Source organism: Canis lupus, chromosome 12, assembly GCF_003254725.2.
Source record: "Canis lupus dingo isolate Sandy chromosome 12, ASM325472v2, whole genome shotgun sequence".
NCBI lineage: Eukaryota > Metazoa > Chordata > Mammalia > Carnivora > Canidae > Canis > Canis lupus.
This window is the reverse complement of record NC_064254.1, coordinates 1,188,895-1,204,106: the sequence shown is the minus strand read 5'-3', so window position 1 is coordinate 1,204,106 and position 15,212 is coordinate 1,188,895. Positions and strand designations below refer to the sequence as shown.

At 43.8% G+C, this 15,212-nt stretch overlaps 1 protein-coding gene across 1 annotated transcript; it reads right to left on the bottom strand.

The window, feature by feature from the left end:
* Positions 1 to 4,148: 4,148 nt before the first annotated feature.
* Positions 4,149 to 5,982, bottom strand: AIF1 (allograft inflammatory factor 1). The gene is made up of 6 exons (XM_025418167.3): positions 5,825 to 5,982; positions 5,572 to 5,633; positions 5,429 to 5,495; positions 5,018 to 5,059; positions 4,659 to 4,821; positions 4,149 to 4,354 (listed from the first exon to the last, which is right to left on the bottom strand). The coding sequence occupies exons 1-6, from the start codon at positions 5,847 to 5,849 to the stop codon at positions 4,270 to 4,272; spliced, it is 444 nt and encodes a 147-aa protein (XP_025273952.1). The 5' UTR covers positions 5,850 to 5,982; the 3' UTR covers positions 4,149 to 4,269.
* Between the last annotated feature and the right edge of the window lie 9,230 nt (positions 5,983 to 15,212).

The window sequence follows — 15,212 nt, the reverse complement described above, 5'->3', positions numbered from 1 at the left end:
GCGGTTAGGGCGCAGGATTTGCACGACGAATTGAGGAGGGGAAGGGGCGGGGCATACGTCGTGTGTTCGTGGAAAGATGAGAGCTGAGAGACGTAGGGACGCGGAGAGTGGAGGGAAACGATGCAAGGGTAGTAGAGCTTTCGGCGGAGTAGACGGAGCGAAAGCACCGGGCGGAAGGGATTAGCAGCTGGGGGGCGGAGCTTACGTAACCAAGGAAGAGTCCCAACTCACGCGTCCTTTCGCGAGAAGTGAAAGCACGGAGAGGCGGGACCTTGTAGTTATTAAATCACGTCATGCAAATGAGGTGGCTAGACGGCCAATCCTAGGGCCCAGGGGCGTGGTCGTCGGCCCCCGGCTTGGGAGATCTTCTTTTGCTAGTTCTATTTATTTGCATAATACGTGCAAATCATTTGAACAAAGATAGGATTGGAACGACCTCTTAATCAACAAATCGGTAGCCCATGAATAAGACACATTTAATTTTATAACAGTTTTCCTGAATATATTTGTATATCTGGTACTGCTGGCAGTTCGTATTCTCTTCACAATGGGTTTCATTCTACGAAATGTGCTAGTTCCCTCCTTTGTCTTCTGTTACTGTACCCCAATCAGACCTGCTACCCATTCCGCAGATGGTTCGGCAACTATGTTTCGAAGGCCCCGGAGATACCCGCAATATGTTATGGAAGTAGAGGAACAAAACCAGATCCTGCTTGGAGAGGTTCAGAGATGATTCTAGAAAAACGTGACTCTTACTAAGATATATGAATAACTAGTTAGGATTTACCCAAGTTTGAGGAGACAGTGCACAGCTCAGGCCTAGTGAAGTGGTGATGAGAGGCATGGTTTTAGGGTCCCGTGCCTAGGCTGGTGTGACTAGATTAAGAGACTGCCTGAGAGGAGAAAAATTAACAAGAATCAGATAAAGAATTTTATCTTGAGGCTTATTAAGATAGTTGAGATGACTTCAGTTCTTAAGCATTCAAAATCATTCCCTTTTCCCCTCTCCCTGGTCACCTACCACAGCAAAATTTCTTGCAAGAGTTATCCATAGTCACTGTCACCAATTTCCATCCTGTCATTCATTCTTAAACCAACTCCAGTCAAACCTTCACCCCAATCTTTTACCACTTGTGTGTGGAGGATATCAGTCTCCTGACTTGAAATAGCATTCATGTGGTAATGACTCCCCACATGCATACCTTCACTGCAGACCTCTCTCCCAAACTCCAGACTTGGATACACAGCCATGTACTTGACACCTCCTCTTGGGTACCTAATAGATCATATCAAATTCAGTACGTCCAACACTGAACATTTCATCTCCAGACCTTCAAAACATTTTATTTTTAAAAAAGATTTATTCATGTGAGACAGAGAAAGAGGCAGAGACATAGGTAGAGGGAGAAGCAGGCTCTCCCCAGGGAACCTGATGCAGGACTCGATAGATCCCAGGACCCTGGGATCACAACCTGAGCCAAAGGCAGATGCTCAACCACTGAGCCACCCAGCCATCCTGGCCCTCTGATTTTATTACTCTCCCTACCTCTACCAGGCATATCACATCTTGGAGCCCTTTGATTCTCTTTCCTCCACCAAGTTGACTCTTCCCCCAGAAACCCCCATGCCTCACTCCTTTACCTCCATGAGGTCTTTGTTCAGTGTTGGTCATCTTCTCAGTGAGGCCTACTCTGATTGCTCAAAATTTTAATTTTCCCTGCCCATCCTGTTACCCCTGATCCCCTTTAACCTGCTCTACTTTATCTTCTAATATCATACACATTTTATTTTTTATTTTTTTATCATATACATTTTAAATGATGTTTGTCTGTCCTCCTCCCACACCATTTTCCACAATAGTATGTAAACTTCACAATGGCAAGGATCTTTCTTTTTTGATTTATGATAGTCACACACACACACAGAGACAGAGGCAGAGGCACAGGCAGAGGGAGAAGCAGGCTCCATGTACTGGGAACCCGACGTGGGACTCGATCCCCGGTCTCCAGGATCGCGCCCTGGGCCAAAGGCAGGTGCTAAACCGCTGTGCCACCCAGGGATCCCGGCAAGGGTCTTTGTTTTATTGACCCTCATATCCCAAGCACCTATGCCCAGTAAACGATTTTTAAAGTCTTTTTTATCAAAAGCATATTTTATTGATCGATTGATTGTTGATAAATTGTCACAAACTAAGCAGAGCATGTAGCCGAAAATAGAACCTTAACTAGTAACATGGAAGGCCTCTAGAGGGCCTCTTCCCGTCACTGCCCTCCCTCAAAACTAACTACTATCTTGAATTATAACAACATATATTAGTTTTACCCATTTTTGTACTTTATACAGATGGAATTATATCATAAGGGTCCTCTTGTGTCTATCTTCTTTTGCTCAACATTACACTAAGGAGGTTCATCCACGTTGCTGCATGTCGTTGTAGTTTCTCGTTGCTGTATAATAATGGTCTGATGTATGAATAGAACCTAATGTATTTATGCTGAATGAATGAGTGTTTTAAGCTCCAGGTCCTTTGTATCCTCCTTGGTATCACCAGGGTTGTTGCAAAGATTAAGAGAATTAATACATAGAAGGCATTTAGGATAATACCCAGTATAGAGTGGACTCTCAATAAGTTTAGCTATTGATTTCATTATTTTCAGGTATTTTACCCAACTTGCAGTGATCTTTTCCTCATCTGAAGTCCTATATAGTTACTGTAGCACTTTTTAGGAGGCCAACCTGGCATCACCACTGAGAAGAGCCAACAGTCTGTCCTCAGTATGTGAAACAAGCTGGGCTAATTGGATTATCTCTTTCCAGAATGTCAGGAAATCTGAATAGTATCCAGTGACTGGAGATGGCTAGAGTTAATTCATCTGGACCTGTTGGAGGAAAGGTCCAGGAATAGCTTCACTGAAATTTTGGGAACTCTGAGGTTCCTGCCTTCCCTGAGATTGGCCTTTTAATCCTTTCTGCCATCCAGGGTTTCTTTTTTTTCTTTTCTTTTTTTTTAATTTTTATTTATTTATGATAGTCACAGAGAGAGAGAGGCAGAGACACAGGCAGAGGGAGAAGCAGGCTCCATGCACTGGGAACCCGATGTGGGATTCGATCCCGGGTCTCCGGGATCGTGCCCTGGGCCAAAGGCAGGCGCCAAACCGCTGCGCCACCCAGGGATCCCATCCAGGGTTTCTGTATCCCCAGTATCTGTTCTCAATATCCTCCAAATACAAGCCCCCTCTCCCTTCATTAGATTCAGTTTCTGCAGCTTGTCCCCTAAAAGGACCTCCATGACTTATTTAACACTTGAATTATCAGGCTTTACTCAATAACATTAGTTCTTTTTTTTTTTAATAACATTAGTTCTTTCATCCATCCACCCATCCATCCATTTATTCAAGTTTTAAACATTATTGAGGGCTTATGATATGTCAGTCGGTGGTGTGAGGTCATATCATCCCTATTTTCTGATGAAAGACTCAGAGAGGCTTAGTGATTTGTTAGGTAACAAAGACTAGTGATGGAGAATATTGGTTCAAGATAATCCTTCTTTGGGGTGCCTGGTGGCTCAGTCAATATAGCATATGACTCTTGATCTTGGGGTTGTGAGTTGGAGCCTCACGTTGGGTGTAGAGATTACTTAAAAATAGTAAAATCTTTTTAAAAACAGAGATAAGGGCAGCCCGGGTGGCTCAGCAGTTTAGCGCCACCTTCAGCCCAGGGTATGATCCTAGAAACCCGGGATGGAGTCCCACGTCGGGCTCCCTGCATGGAGCCTGCTTCTCCCTCTGCCTATGTCTCTGTCTCTCAGTCTCTGTGTGTGTGTGTGTGTGTGTGTGTGTGTCTCTTATGAATAAATAAATCTTAAAAAAAAACAAAAACAGAGATGATCCTTGCTCTTCCCCATGGGTCTGGGCAATATTTTTTTTGTCTGTACATGTCCTTTTGTCCCATCTAAATTCCTTGAGATCCAGACTATCATATATCTGGAATCTCCCTTGGAGTACAAAACCATCTACTGTAGTTCACACGTTACAAAATTGTGGATGGATTGCTCATATCGGCAAATCCTTGCTGCTTTTTCGTCAAAGGTGCTTCACTTCTTCCCAAACCCAGGAAAACTATCCCCGCCAAATGGAGACCAAGCTAACTTGATCTGAAGAAGGATAGTTTATTTAATTTAGTGTACCTCCGGCTCACAATTCTGTGTCCTTTTCTATGTGGGAGTCATTAGAAGCCCCATAAATCCCACCACATCTCCCCTACCACAATTCAGGGCAACTCAGAGATATCTTTCTTAGCTGGGGGACCTGCTGGCTTCTCCTGTTCTCTTGCTTTTTCCTCGTACATCAGGATTCTGGTTGAGATAGAAAGAGACAGAGGGATCAGGGGTCAGTCTTCTCGGGATAATAAATCTCAGGCTGCTGTGAAAGTCTGGAAGAGGATAGTGGTCATTATGGTAGGGGGAGGGGGAAGAAGAGCAAGGATGGCAGTGCTGGGGGTGTGTGGAGACCAGAACAACAGATAGGGACAGGAATGTGGAACGGTCCCTCAAAGAAGGAAAGAAATGGACACTGAGTAATGTGTAGGTGAGCCTGGGGATGGGGGAGGGTGGAGGAGAAAACAGGTACGCATAGTAGAGGTTGAAACTGGACTCTCACATTTTTAGGATGGCAGATTTCTTGCCCAACATCATCTTGAGAAAGTCAGAGTAGCTGAAGGTCTCCCCAGAGCTGCTGGACACCTCCCTGATTAATTTCTTGAGCTCCAGATGGGTCTTGGGGACACCAAGTTTCTCCAGCATTCGCTTCAGGGCCATGATATCTAGAAGTGCAAAAGGAGGGGTGGAAGAAGGGAGTCCCTCTCTCTCTCTCTCTCTCTCTGTCTTTACCCTCACATTTCCATTCTAGTTCCTCTTCTAGGAGCTGGACCCTCTCCCAAACCACCAGGAATGTAGCACTCCAGGGGAGACCTCCCTCTTCCTGGGTCCGCACACTTCCCTGGAACACCCTTTTCTCACCGATATCTCCGTCTCCATTTAGGTCAAACTCCATGTACTTCTCTGGGTGAGGGGAGAAAGCAGATAGGGTAAGTGCTGGCTGGAGGGTCTCAGGCAGGAGCAGGGCAGGGACTTGAGAAAGGGGCTGCTGACCTAGCACTAGGTAGGGGAAGACATGGAAGGGGGAGATAGGGCAGGCAGGGTAAGTGCTGGATGGCTTGAGGGGCCCTATTAAGATACAGGGAACCAGAGAGGGTGCTGAGAGGGGCAGCCCAAGGGAAGAGACTGCAACCAGGAAGGCAGGAGAGGCAGCCTCTCTTTTCCCCACCATACATGTAGACTCTGTCTCTGCTGTCCTTTCTCTGTTCTTGAGGAAATTGTACCCTCCTCACCCCCTACCCCCCATCTCAGCCCCTGCAGTTTTCCCCTCACTCTTGAAGGCTTCCAGTTTGGAGGGCAGATCCTCATCACTGCTATATTTGGGATCATCCAGGAATTGCTGTGGGAGAAAGCAAGAGCCAGGATAGGTCCCCTGGTTCCCTCCCCCCTCTGGCCCCCTTAGATCTTCCTTTTACCTTGTTGATTTCATCCAGTCTGTCTTCCTGCTGGGCCTTCAGGAGCCCGAAGGCTTTTCCTCCTGAGGGGGCACAAAGGTTAATGTTTCCTTACCACCCCCCATTACCCATCCCTCTTCTTAGCCACACACTGGCCCAGGGTAATCACAAATCTGCCCTCCTGGGCTTGCTCACAACCTTCCTGCCCCCGCCCCCCAGGTCTGTCCATCTCCTTGCCCTCATTTTAGGTGCTGCCTCTTCTACTTTTCCCTACCCTGTAAATCCCTGGTTTGGCTCATAGCTCAGCAGATGCTGATGGAGAGGCCGGTAGACAGGTGGATAGAGATCAAGCCAGTGCTCTCCGTCTGCTGGCTTTCCTCTCCCATCAGCCTGCTTTGAGCCCTCCCCCTAAACTTCCCCTTTCTCCTCATTCCCTCCTCCTCCTGTCCTAGGCCTCACTTCCCCCTCAGCTTCTGCTGACAGAGCACCCCAGGAGCAAGCGGCCGGGAGGGGGGCTCTAGGATGGAGATGAGAAAATAGCATTCTCCCTGGTTCCTCTTAAGGAGAGCCCAGTCTGTGCAGGGGAGGAAGAAGCCACTGGAGGTATGGGGGAGGGGTAGTTACTCTCAGGAACAAATAAATGATCTTTGAACAAGTCAGGAGGGCAGGTAAGTCTTAAGGCTTGCATTTTGTTGGATGTCATGAGTCTGGGCACACAGGTTTGGATACACAGCCTAGGAAGGACTGACTGGGATTTTTCTATGCCGTGAAATAGGAGAAAAATCTGAAGTCCACTGGCAGATCTAGGAGGATGGCAAGATGGTATAGGATCAGAAAGGGAGACAAGCTTCATTCCCAGTCTGGGAGCTCCCCAGAGGCACTCGGAAATATGGAAATGTCTAGCACATTAGTTGTATTTGTTTGCTTTAGAGTGTGCAATGTAATCCACTCATCATATATTCCTTGAAATATTTAGTGAAATCTACAGAGCTCAGGAATTAGAGAATTTAAGTAGATTCTTTGGAGGAAATGAAAGTGGTGCTGAGACAGGCAGCATTTGTGGACACAAAAGTGTGTGTGTGTGTGTGTGTGTGTGTGTATAAAGCCAGCCTTAGAGGAGGCAGTGTGTGTGTGTGTATGTGATTCGGTGCCAGTCACCCTGGGTTCAATAGAGTGGGTAAGTAGCCTCTAATAAATGTCTTCCCCACGCATATCATTTTTCCTTTTTTTGTTGCATGGGTAGTACTTCCAGGGGAGGTGAGGATAGCATGTTCCCCTCAAATGTTTGAGACATTTTTGTTCAAACTCCCCACCCAGGAATGCCTGGGTGACTCAGTTCAGTGACTGTCTGACACTTGGTTTCTCAGGCATGTGAGATCCAGTCCTGAGGGGGCTCCCTGCTCAGTGTGGAGTTGGCTTGAGAGTCACTCTCTCCCTCTTCCTCTGCCCCTCCATTCTCACTCTCTCAAATAAATCATCTTTAAAAATAAAATAAAATAAAAACAAACTCCCCACCCAGAGCTCCACCTACCCTCCCCCAGCATAGATGGAAACACTTTTCCTTTCCCTCTCCCCCCCACCTTACTTCCCCTTCTGCAACTGGGAGTGTTCACTTCTCACTGCCCTCTCCCTGACCCATGCAGGTGGGGGAAGATGCTGGGGTAAACTCTGACTTCTGGACTTCTCTTTACTGTAACTGCTTTGTCCCTTTCAGAGAAAGCTGCAACCCTGCACTCAAGTCTCAATGCCTGGTGAGGAGAATTCATTTCCTTACTCATACATTCATTCATTCAACAAATATTTATCAGATGCGTACTATATGCCACTTCAGTGATCCAAACAAATGTCAATTCTCATCCTCATGGACAATCTAACTGCAGAAGACAGACTATAAACATAAACATATTTAGGCACCTGGCTGGCTCAGTCAGTGGAGCATGTGACTCTTGATCTCGAGGTTGTGAGTTCAAGCCCCAAGTTGGATGTAGAGATTACTTAAAAATGAAAAATTCTTAAAATAATAAACATATTAAAGGTGGCAGGTACCTATACAGAAAAACAAAGTAGGGAAGGGAGGATAGAACGTGCAGTGGTGGACTGCTGGTTTATTCTATTTTAATATTAATATTAATATTATTTTAAAGATTTATTCATGAGAGACCCAGGGAGAGAGAGAGGCAGAGACACAGGCAGAGGGAGAAGCAGGCTCCATACAAGGAGCCCGACATGGGACTCGATCCCAGGTCTCCAGGATCAGGCCCTGGGCTAAAGGTGGTGCTAAACTGCTGAGCTACCCGAGCTGCCCTATTTTTATTATTTTAAATATTTTATTTATTTGAGAAAGAGAGCGAGTGGGAGCATGAGCAGGGGTCGGGGCAGAGGAAGAGGAAGAGGGACAAGCAAACTCCCTGCTGAGCAAGGAGCCTGAGATCATGACCTGAGCCGAAGTTGGATGCTTACCAGACTGAGCACCCAGGTGCCCTGGACTGCAGTTTTAAAGAGGGTGATCAGAGAGACTTCTCTAAGAAAATATTTGAGCAAAAATTTCAAGGAAGGGGTGTCTGGCTGGTTCAGTCAGTGTAGCACATGACTCTTGATCTCGGGGTTGTAAGTTTAAGCCCCATGTTGGGTGTAGAGATTACTTAAAATCTTAAAAAAAACTATTTCAGGGAAGTATGGAAATAAGCCATGTGGCTATATGAGAGAGGAGCATTTCAGGCAGTGGGCACAGCAAGTGCAAAGGTCCTGAGGTGAGAACATGTCTGGCTATCTGGAGTATTTGTGAAGTAGCAGGATGGCCAGTGTAGCTAGAGCCAGGTGTGTGAGGGGAAACAGGCAGGATATGAGGCCAGATTGTATAGGGCAGTGATAGGCCTTTGGGAAGGCTCTGGCCTGTATTCGAGGTGAGACTGCCTCCCGGACTCTTCTTTCTATCAAGGATGGTTTGGCAGACTACCATAGTGGGATAGAGCTTAGAGGCTCAGAGAAACTTCCTGAGATAAAGCAATAGCTGCTCTTACACAGGGCAAACGTGAAAAGTAAGAGTATCTAGGAGGGCAAAAGGGTGGAGAACAAAACCCAGCATAAACACAAATGTGGAGAAAGCCTATGAAAAGTAACAGGCAAGACATGGCCCATCCAGACCCAGGGGCCCGCCCCCTGGGTCATAGACAAGGCGGCTCCTAATAGTAAGGGTGAAGGGGATGTAGGACTTCTAGGCCAGCAAATTGCTTCAGGGGTGCATTAGAGGGCAGCTGTGAGGAATCCACTGAGAACATGGAGATAAAAGAAATAGATGGTTTGCTGACAGGCTGCAAAATCTAGATCTGAGCACAGATATGTAGAAGCTCCTTAAAATAGCGGCTCTTGGGATCCCTGGGTGGTGCAGCGGTTTGGCGCTTGCCTTTGGCCCAGGGCGCGATCCTGGAGACCCGGGATCGAATCCCACGTCAGGCTCCCAGTGCATGGAGCCTGCTTCTCCCTCTTCCTGTGTCTTTGTCTCTCTGTTTCTCATGAATAAATAAACAAAATCTTAAAAAAAAACATGGACATAAACAAACAAACAAAAAAAAGACTCCTGGTTGGCTCAGTTGGTAGAGGATGTAACTTGATCTCAGGGTCCTGAGTTTGAGCCCCACGTTGAACATAGAGTTTAAAAAAGAAAAAGAGCAGTTGTTGGGTGGCTTAGTTGGTTAGGCATGGGCCTTCAACTCGGGTCATGATCTCAGGGTCTTGGGATCAAGACCCACTTAGGGCTCTTTGCTCAGCAGGGACTCTGCTTCTCCCTCTCCTTTTGCCCACTTGCTCATGCTCTATCTCTCTCTCTTAAATAATTAAATAAAAATCTTTTTTAAAAAGGAAGAGAAAAAAGAAATGAACAACGATTCTGTTCTTTGAGAAAGAAGATAAAAAGAAGAAAGATATCTTCTATGAGAAAGAAGGTAAAAAAGAGCAACACAAAAATCTTGCCATTTGCAATGACGTGGATGGAATTAGAGGGTATTGTACTAAGAGAAATAAGTCAGAGAAAGATAAATATCATTATTTCACTCATACGTAGCATTTAAGAAACAAAACAGATGAACATAAGGGAAGCAAAAGAAAAATAAAAAAGATAAAAACAGAGACTGAGGCAAACCATGAGAGACTCTTAACTGTAGGAAATGTTGGAGGGGAGGGGAGTGGGGGATGGGGTAATTGAGTGATGGGCATTGAGGAGGGAATGTGATGTAATGAATACTGGGTGTTATATGCACGTGATGAATCACTAAGTTCTACCCCTGACACTAATATTACACTATATGTTAACTAAATTGAATTTAAAATTAAAGAAAAAAAAAAAAGAGTGGGGCACCTGGATGGTTCAGCCAGTTAAGTGTCTGGCTTAGGCTCATGGGTTCAGGTCATAATCTCAGGGTTTTGGGATTGAGCCCTGCATCTGACTTCCTGCTCAGGCGGGAGCCTGCTTCTCCCTCTACCTCTGCCCACCCCCCTCTCTCACTCTTTGTCAAATATTTATTTTATTTATTTAAATAAAATAATAATAATAATAAAGGCAACACAATTTATTGACAGATGACAACTCACCAGAGATACATTGCCAAAAGCTGGTGAAAATTGCAGTCTAAAATTCCATCATAAATTGAAAAGCAACAAAATTTGGTGTAGCTTTTTAGCAGTGAAGGAAGGACACATATCAGAAATGCAAGTAATCAGGGACACCTGGGTGGCTCAGTGGTTGAGTGTCTGCCTTTGGCTCAGGGCGTGATCCTGGAGTCCTGGGATCGGGTCCCATGTCGGGCTCCCTGCATGGAGCCTGCTTCTTTCTCTGCCTGAGTCTCTGCCTCTGTCTGTCTGTCTGTCTGTCTTTCATAAATAAATAAAATCTTAAAAAAAAAAGAAATGCAAATAATCAGAAAACATGGTAGATAACAAGAGTGGGAACAGGAAGAAACCAAAACAAAAAATACAAAACTATTTCAAAAATGAACACTACATTTCATGGAAAAACATAGACATAATACACATTTGTAATTTTTATTTTTTTATTTCTTAAAGATTTTATTTATTTATGAGAGACACACAGAGACACAGGCAGAGGGAGAAGCAGGCTCCATGCAGGGAACCTGACTTGGGACTCGATCCCGTGTCTCCAGGATCACGCCCTGGGCTGAAGGCAGCGCTAAACCACTGAGCCACCCTGGCTGCCCTACGTTTGTAATTTTTAAAACAATGAATGACTTGTGAACTTTTCTTCCTATTTTTAGAATCTGAGTAGTTACTATCATGAACAAAAGCAACTAAATGCTTTTACTGTATTGATTGAGAGTCCCATGGATTTTTCTCCTAATCTCTTAATGCAATAAATTGTATGAACAGAATTAGGAATTGCATGAACAGTGAATTACTTTCCTAGGATAAAGACTGCTGTTTGGGATGCCTGAGTGCCTCAGTGGTTTAGCGTCTGCCTTCTGCCCAGGGCCTGATCCTGGAGTCCCAGGAACCGAGCCCCACATCGCGCTCCCTGCATAGAGCCTGCTTCTCCCTTTGCCTGTGTCTCTGCCTCTGCTTGGTTAAGTTGTTTTATATTATTTATTCAATTCTGGTTTATGTTTGTTAATCTTTTTATTAAGTTCTTTTTTTGTCTTGCATCTAATTATGAGTGAAATTGTTTTATCATTTTACTTTATCAGATTGCCTTTGCCTGGCTTCCATTAATCTTATGAAATAAATTGAGAAACTTTTCCTGTTTCCTGATCATTAGAATCACTAGAACAATCTTTATATGATTGGAATGATCTGTTTTTCTTTTTATTTTTAAGATTTATTTATTTATTTATTTTATGATAGACACAGAGAGAGAGGCAGAGACACAGGAGGAGGGAGAAGCAGGCTCCATGCGGGGGGGGGGGGGGGGGGGAGCCCGACGTGGTACTCGATCCAGGGACTTCAGGATCACGCCCTGGGCCAAAGGCAGGCGCAAAAACGGTTAGCCACCCACGGATCCGCCTGATCTGTTTTTTTTGTTTTGTTTTGTTTTGTTTTTTTAAGATTTTATTTATTTATTCATGAGAGACACACAGAGAGAGAGGCAGAAACGCAGGCAGAGGGAGAATCAGGCTCTACTCAGGGAGCCCGATGTGGGACTGGGTCCTCGGACTCCAGGATCACGCCCTGAGCCAAAGGCAGGAGCTAAACAGCTGAGCCATTCAGGCATCCCTGGAATGATCTGTTTTGAAAATTTCATAACTATCTGGGCTTGGTGATTTTTTTTTAATGGCTTATTTTTTTTCTAAGTTTATTTATTTATTTATTTATTTATTTATTTATTTATTTATTTATTTATTTAACTAGTCTCTACATTCACTGTGGGGCTCAAACTCACAAGTCCTCCTCCCCTTCAGATCAAGAACACACACTCTTCTGACTTAGCTAGCCAGGCACTCCATTGATGATGGCTAAATTTTAAACAATTGATTCAATTTCTTTAATGGTTATAGGTATATCAGGCTTTTAATTTTTTTCTTAAGTCAGTTTGGTCATATGTTTTTCTAGAAAATTATTCATTTCTCAAAATTTACAATGTAAATATTTACTGTTTCTGACATTATATTCCCTTTAAATTATTTATTCGTGTGTGTGTGTGCCCTCTCTCCCTTTCTCCTTTTTTTGTGTAATCAATTTGGTCAGAGATTTTTTTTTTAATTTTTATTTATTTATGATAGTCACACACAGAGAGACAGAGAGGCAGAGACACAGGCAGAGGGAGAAGCAGGCTCCATGCACCGGGAGCCCAACGCGGGACTCGATCCTGGATCCCCAAGATCGCACCCTGGGCCAAAGGCAGGCGCCAAACCACTGCGCCACCCAGGGATCCCAGAGATTTTTTTAATATTAGTAGTCTTTGTAAATATGTAGAATATTACATATTTTATATATATGTAAAAATGTTTTCTGCTCTATTGTATATTTTTTATGTCCCTAATTTCTAAAAGTATCTTTATTATTTTCTTCAATTTCTTAGGATTATTATGTGGTTTTTTTCTAATTTCTTGAATTATCTGTCCAACTCAAAGATTTTCAAACTGTCTTTTTTTTTTTTTAATGATTTATTTGCTTATTTGAGAGTAAGAGACAGGGCGTGTGCTAGAGCATATGTGCATGGGGAAGGGGCAGAGGAAAGGAGAGAGAATCTCAAGCAGTCTCCCTGCTGAGTGTGGAGCCAGACTTGGGTCTCCATCTCAAGATACCAAGAACATGACCTGAGCGGAAACCAAGACCAGACACCCAACAGACTGAGTCCTCCAGATGCCTCACAAACTTTCTTTCCTAATATACACCTTTATTTTCGTCCATGAGTTGTTGTAGCTCATTCCACAGCTTAGATAGGCAGTATTATCACTGTCTTTCAGTTCAAAATATTTTGAATTCTATTATAATATTTTCTTGAACATTTAAATTACTTAGGGTTTCTAAAGCTTAAAAATACATTAGAAAATACTTTTAAAAAAAGAAAATACTTTTAAAACTTTCTATGCATGTAATAAATATTCTTTGTTATTGCTCTTAAATTGTTATGGCTTTTGGTCAGCAATTGTGTTCTATATGATTTTGATTCTTTTTCTAAATGTCTATGTTGTACCTGAAAAGTGCATATTTTCTAGTTTTTCTAGGATTCTATATATTTCCCTTAGATCAAGCTTGTTTACTATCTGGTTTCATTTTCTTTGTCTTTAGTAATTATTTACCTGTTTGATTTACCAGTTTCTGATGGATGTGAATTAAAGTTTTCCTTTAGGGGCACCTGGGTGGCTCAGCAGTTGAGCATCTGCCTTCAGATCAGGTCGTGATCCCGGGATCCTGGAATTGAGTTCTGCATCAGGACTCCCTGCAGAGAGCCTGTTTCTCCCTCTTCCTGTCCCTGCCTCTCTTTCTGTGTCTCTCATTAATGAATAAATAAAATATTTTAATAAAATAAAGTTTTCTTTTAATAGCGTAGGTTAATTTTCTTTTTTCTTTTCTTTTCTTTTTCTTTTTCTTGTTTTTTTTTTTTTTTTTTTTTTTTTTTTTTTTTTTTTTTTTTTGAATAAAGAACCTGGCACAGAGAATCTGAGGGCATCTGGGAGTGGTCCCAGCCAGCCTGATAGAGTCTGGGAAGGCTTTCCTTGGCTCCCAGAGGAAAAATGCAAGTGCTTTGCCAGCCTTGACTCATTCTCCCACCCAGAAAGAAATGGGGGAGAAAGAGAAATGAGAGATGGGCTGAGGGAAAGAGAGGTGCTGGGAAAATGTAGGGAAAGATGGGGAGGTGGAAAAAGATGTAGAGAGAAATGAGGTAAGAGAGAGGGTTGGAGAGATAGGTGCCTCACAAATAGAAGGTGTTCACCAAATATTTGTTGAATGAAAGAATTAGTGAATAAGCAGATGTACCTGGGGGGACAGAGTAAAGATGTGGAGAGAGACGTGGGTTGTGGATAGAGACATAAGGAAAAAACAAGTGATATGAATAAAGATGTGAGAAGAGAGGCAGCTGGATGGCTCAGTCAGTTGCGTATCTGCCTTCAGCTTAGGTCATGATCCCATGATCCCGGGGTTCTGAGATCAAGTCCCCTATCCAGCTCTCTTCTCAGCAGGAAGGCTGCTTCTCCCTCTCCTCTGCTCACCCGCCCCTCGCTCCCATGCTTGCTCTCTCTTAAATAAATAGATAGATAGATAAATAAATAAATAAATAAATATCTTTTAAAATTTTTGGTGAGAAGAGTCATGTGCAGAGATGTGGGAGATAGGACCAAGAAGGGGAAAGGTGAAGAAAAACATAAAAGAAGAGGTAGATGGAAAGCCTAGCATGTGGAAAGAACTCAATAAAAGCATTGCTGAATAGATAGATGAGCCTCAACACTTGGAACAGAAGGTATGGAATGGATATTGAGAAGAAACCACACTATCCGTCAGAGAAGCAATTGTACTAATTTCATCCTGAGATGACAAGGGCCTTAACTAGCTATGAGAATTAAGAGGTGGGAAGATGCTTGAGATATTTCAGAGGCAGGGCAGCCCCGGTGGCGCAGCGGTTTAGCGCCGCCTGCAGCCCGGGGTTGATCCTGGAGATCCGGGATCGAGTCCCACGTCGGGCTTCCTACATGGAGCCTGTTTTCTCCTTCTGCCTGTGTCTCTGCCTCTCTCTCGCTCTCTCTGAATAAATAAAACTTTTAAAAAAAGAGAGAGAGAGATTTCAGAGGCAGAATCGACAGGACTTGGAGACTATTTGGATGGGGCAATTGAGGGAGAAGGCAGAAAAATAGAAATCCCAGGTTTTTGCCTTAAGTGATTTAGATGGATTGTATTTCCATTCACTGAGATGAGGAATACCAGGAGGCTGACCCAGTTTGGGTGGACACTGATAATTTTGAAACACCTGTAGAACACTTTGGAGGAGATGTCTAGAGAACAGCTAGGTATTCTGGACTTGGCTCAAGAAAGAGGCCTCAGGGGAAGGTATAGACTGTGATGGAGATATAGATTGGAGACTGGACAGAGAATAAGTGGTGGTTAAAACTGTCTATGACAGGATTGCCTAGGTAAGCCTGGTAGATGCTCAATATTTGTTGAATGAAAGTGGGAGAGAAAGAATACAAAAATCCATCAACAGGGATCCCTGGGTGGCG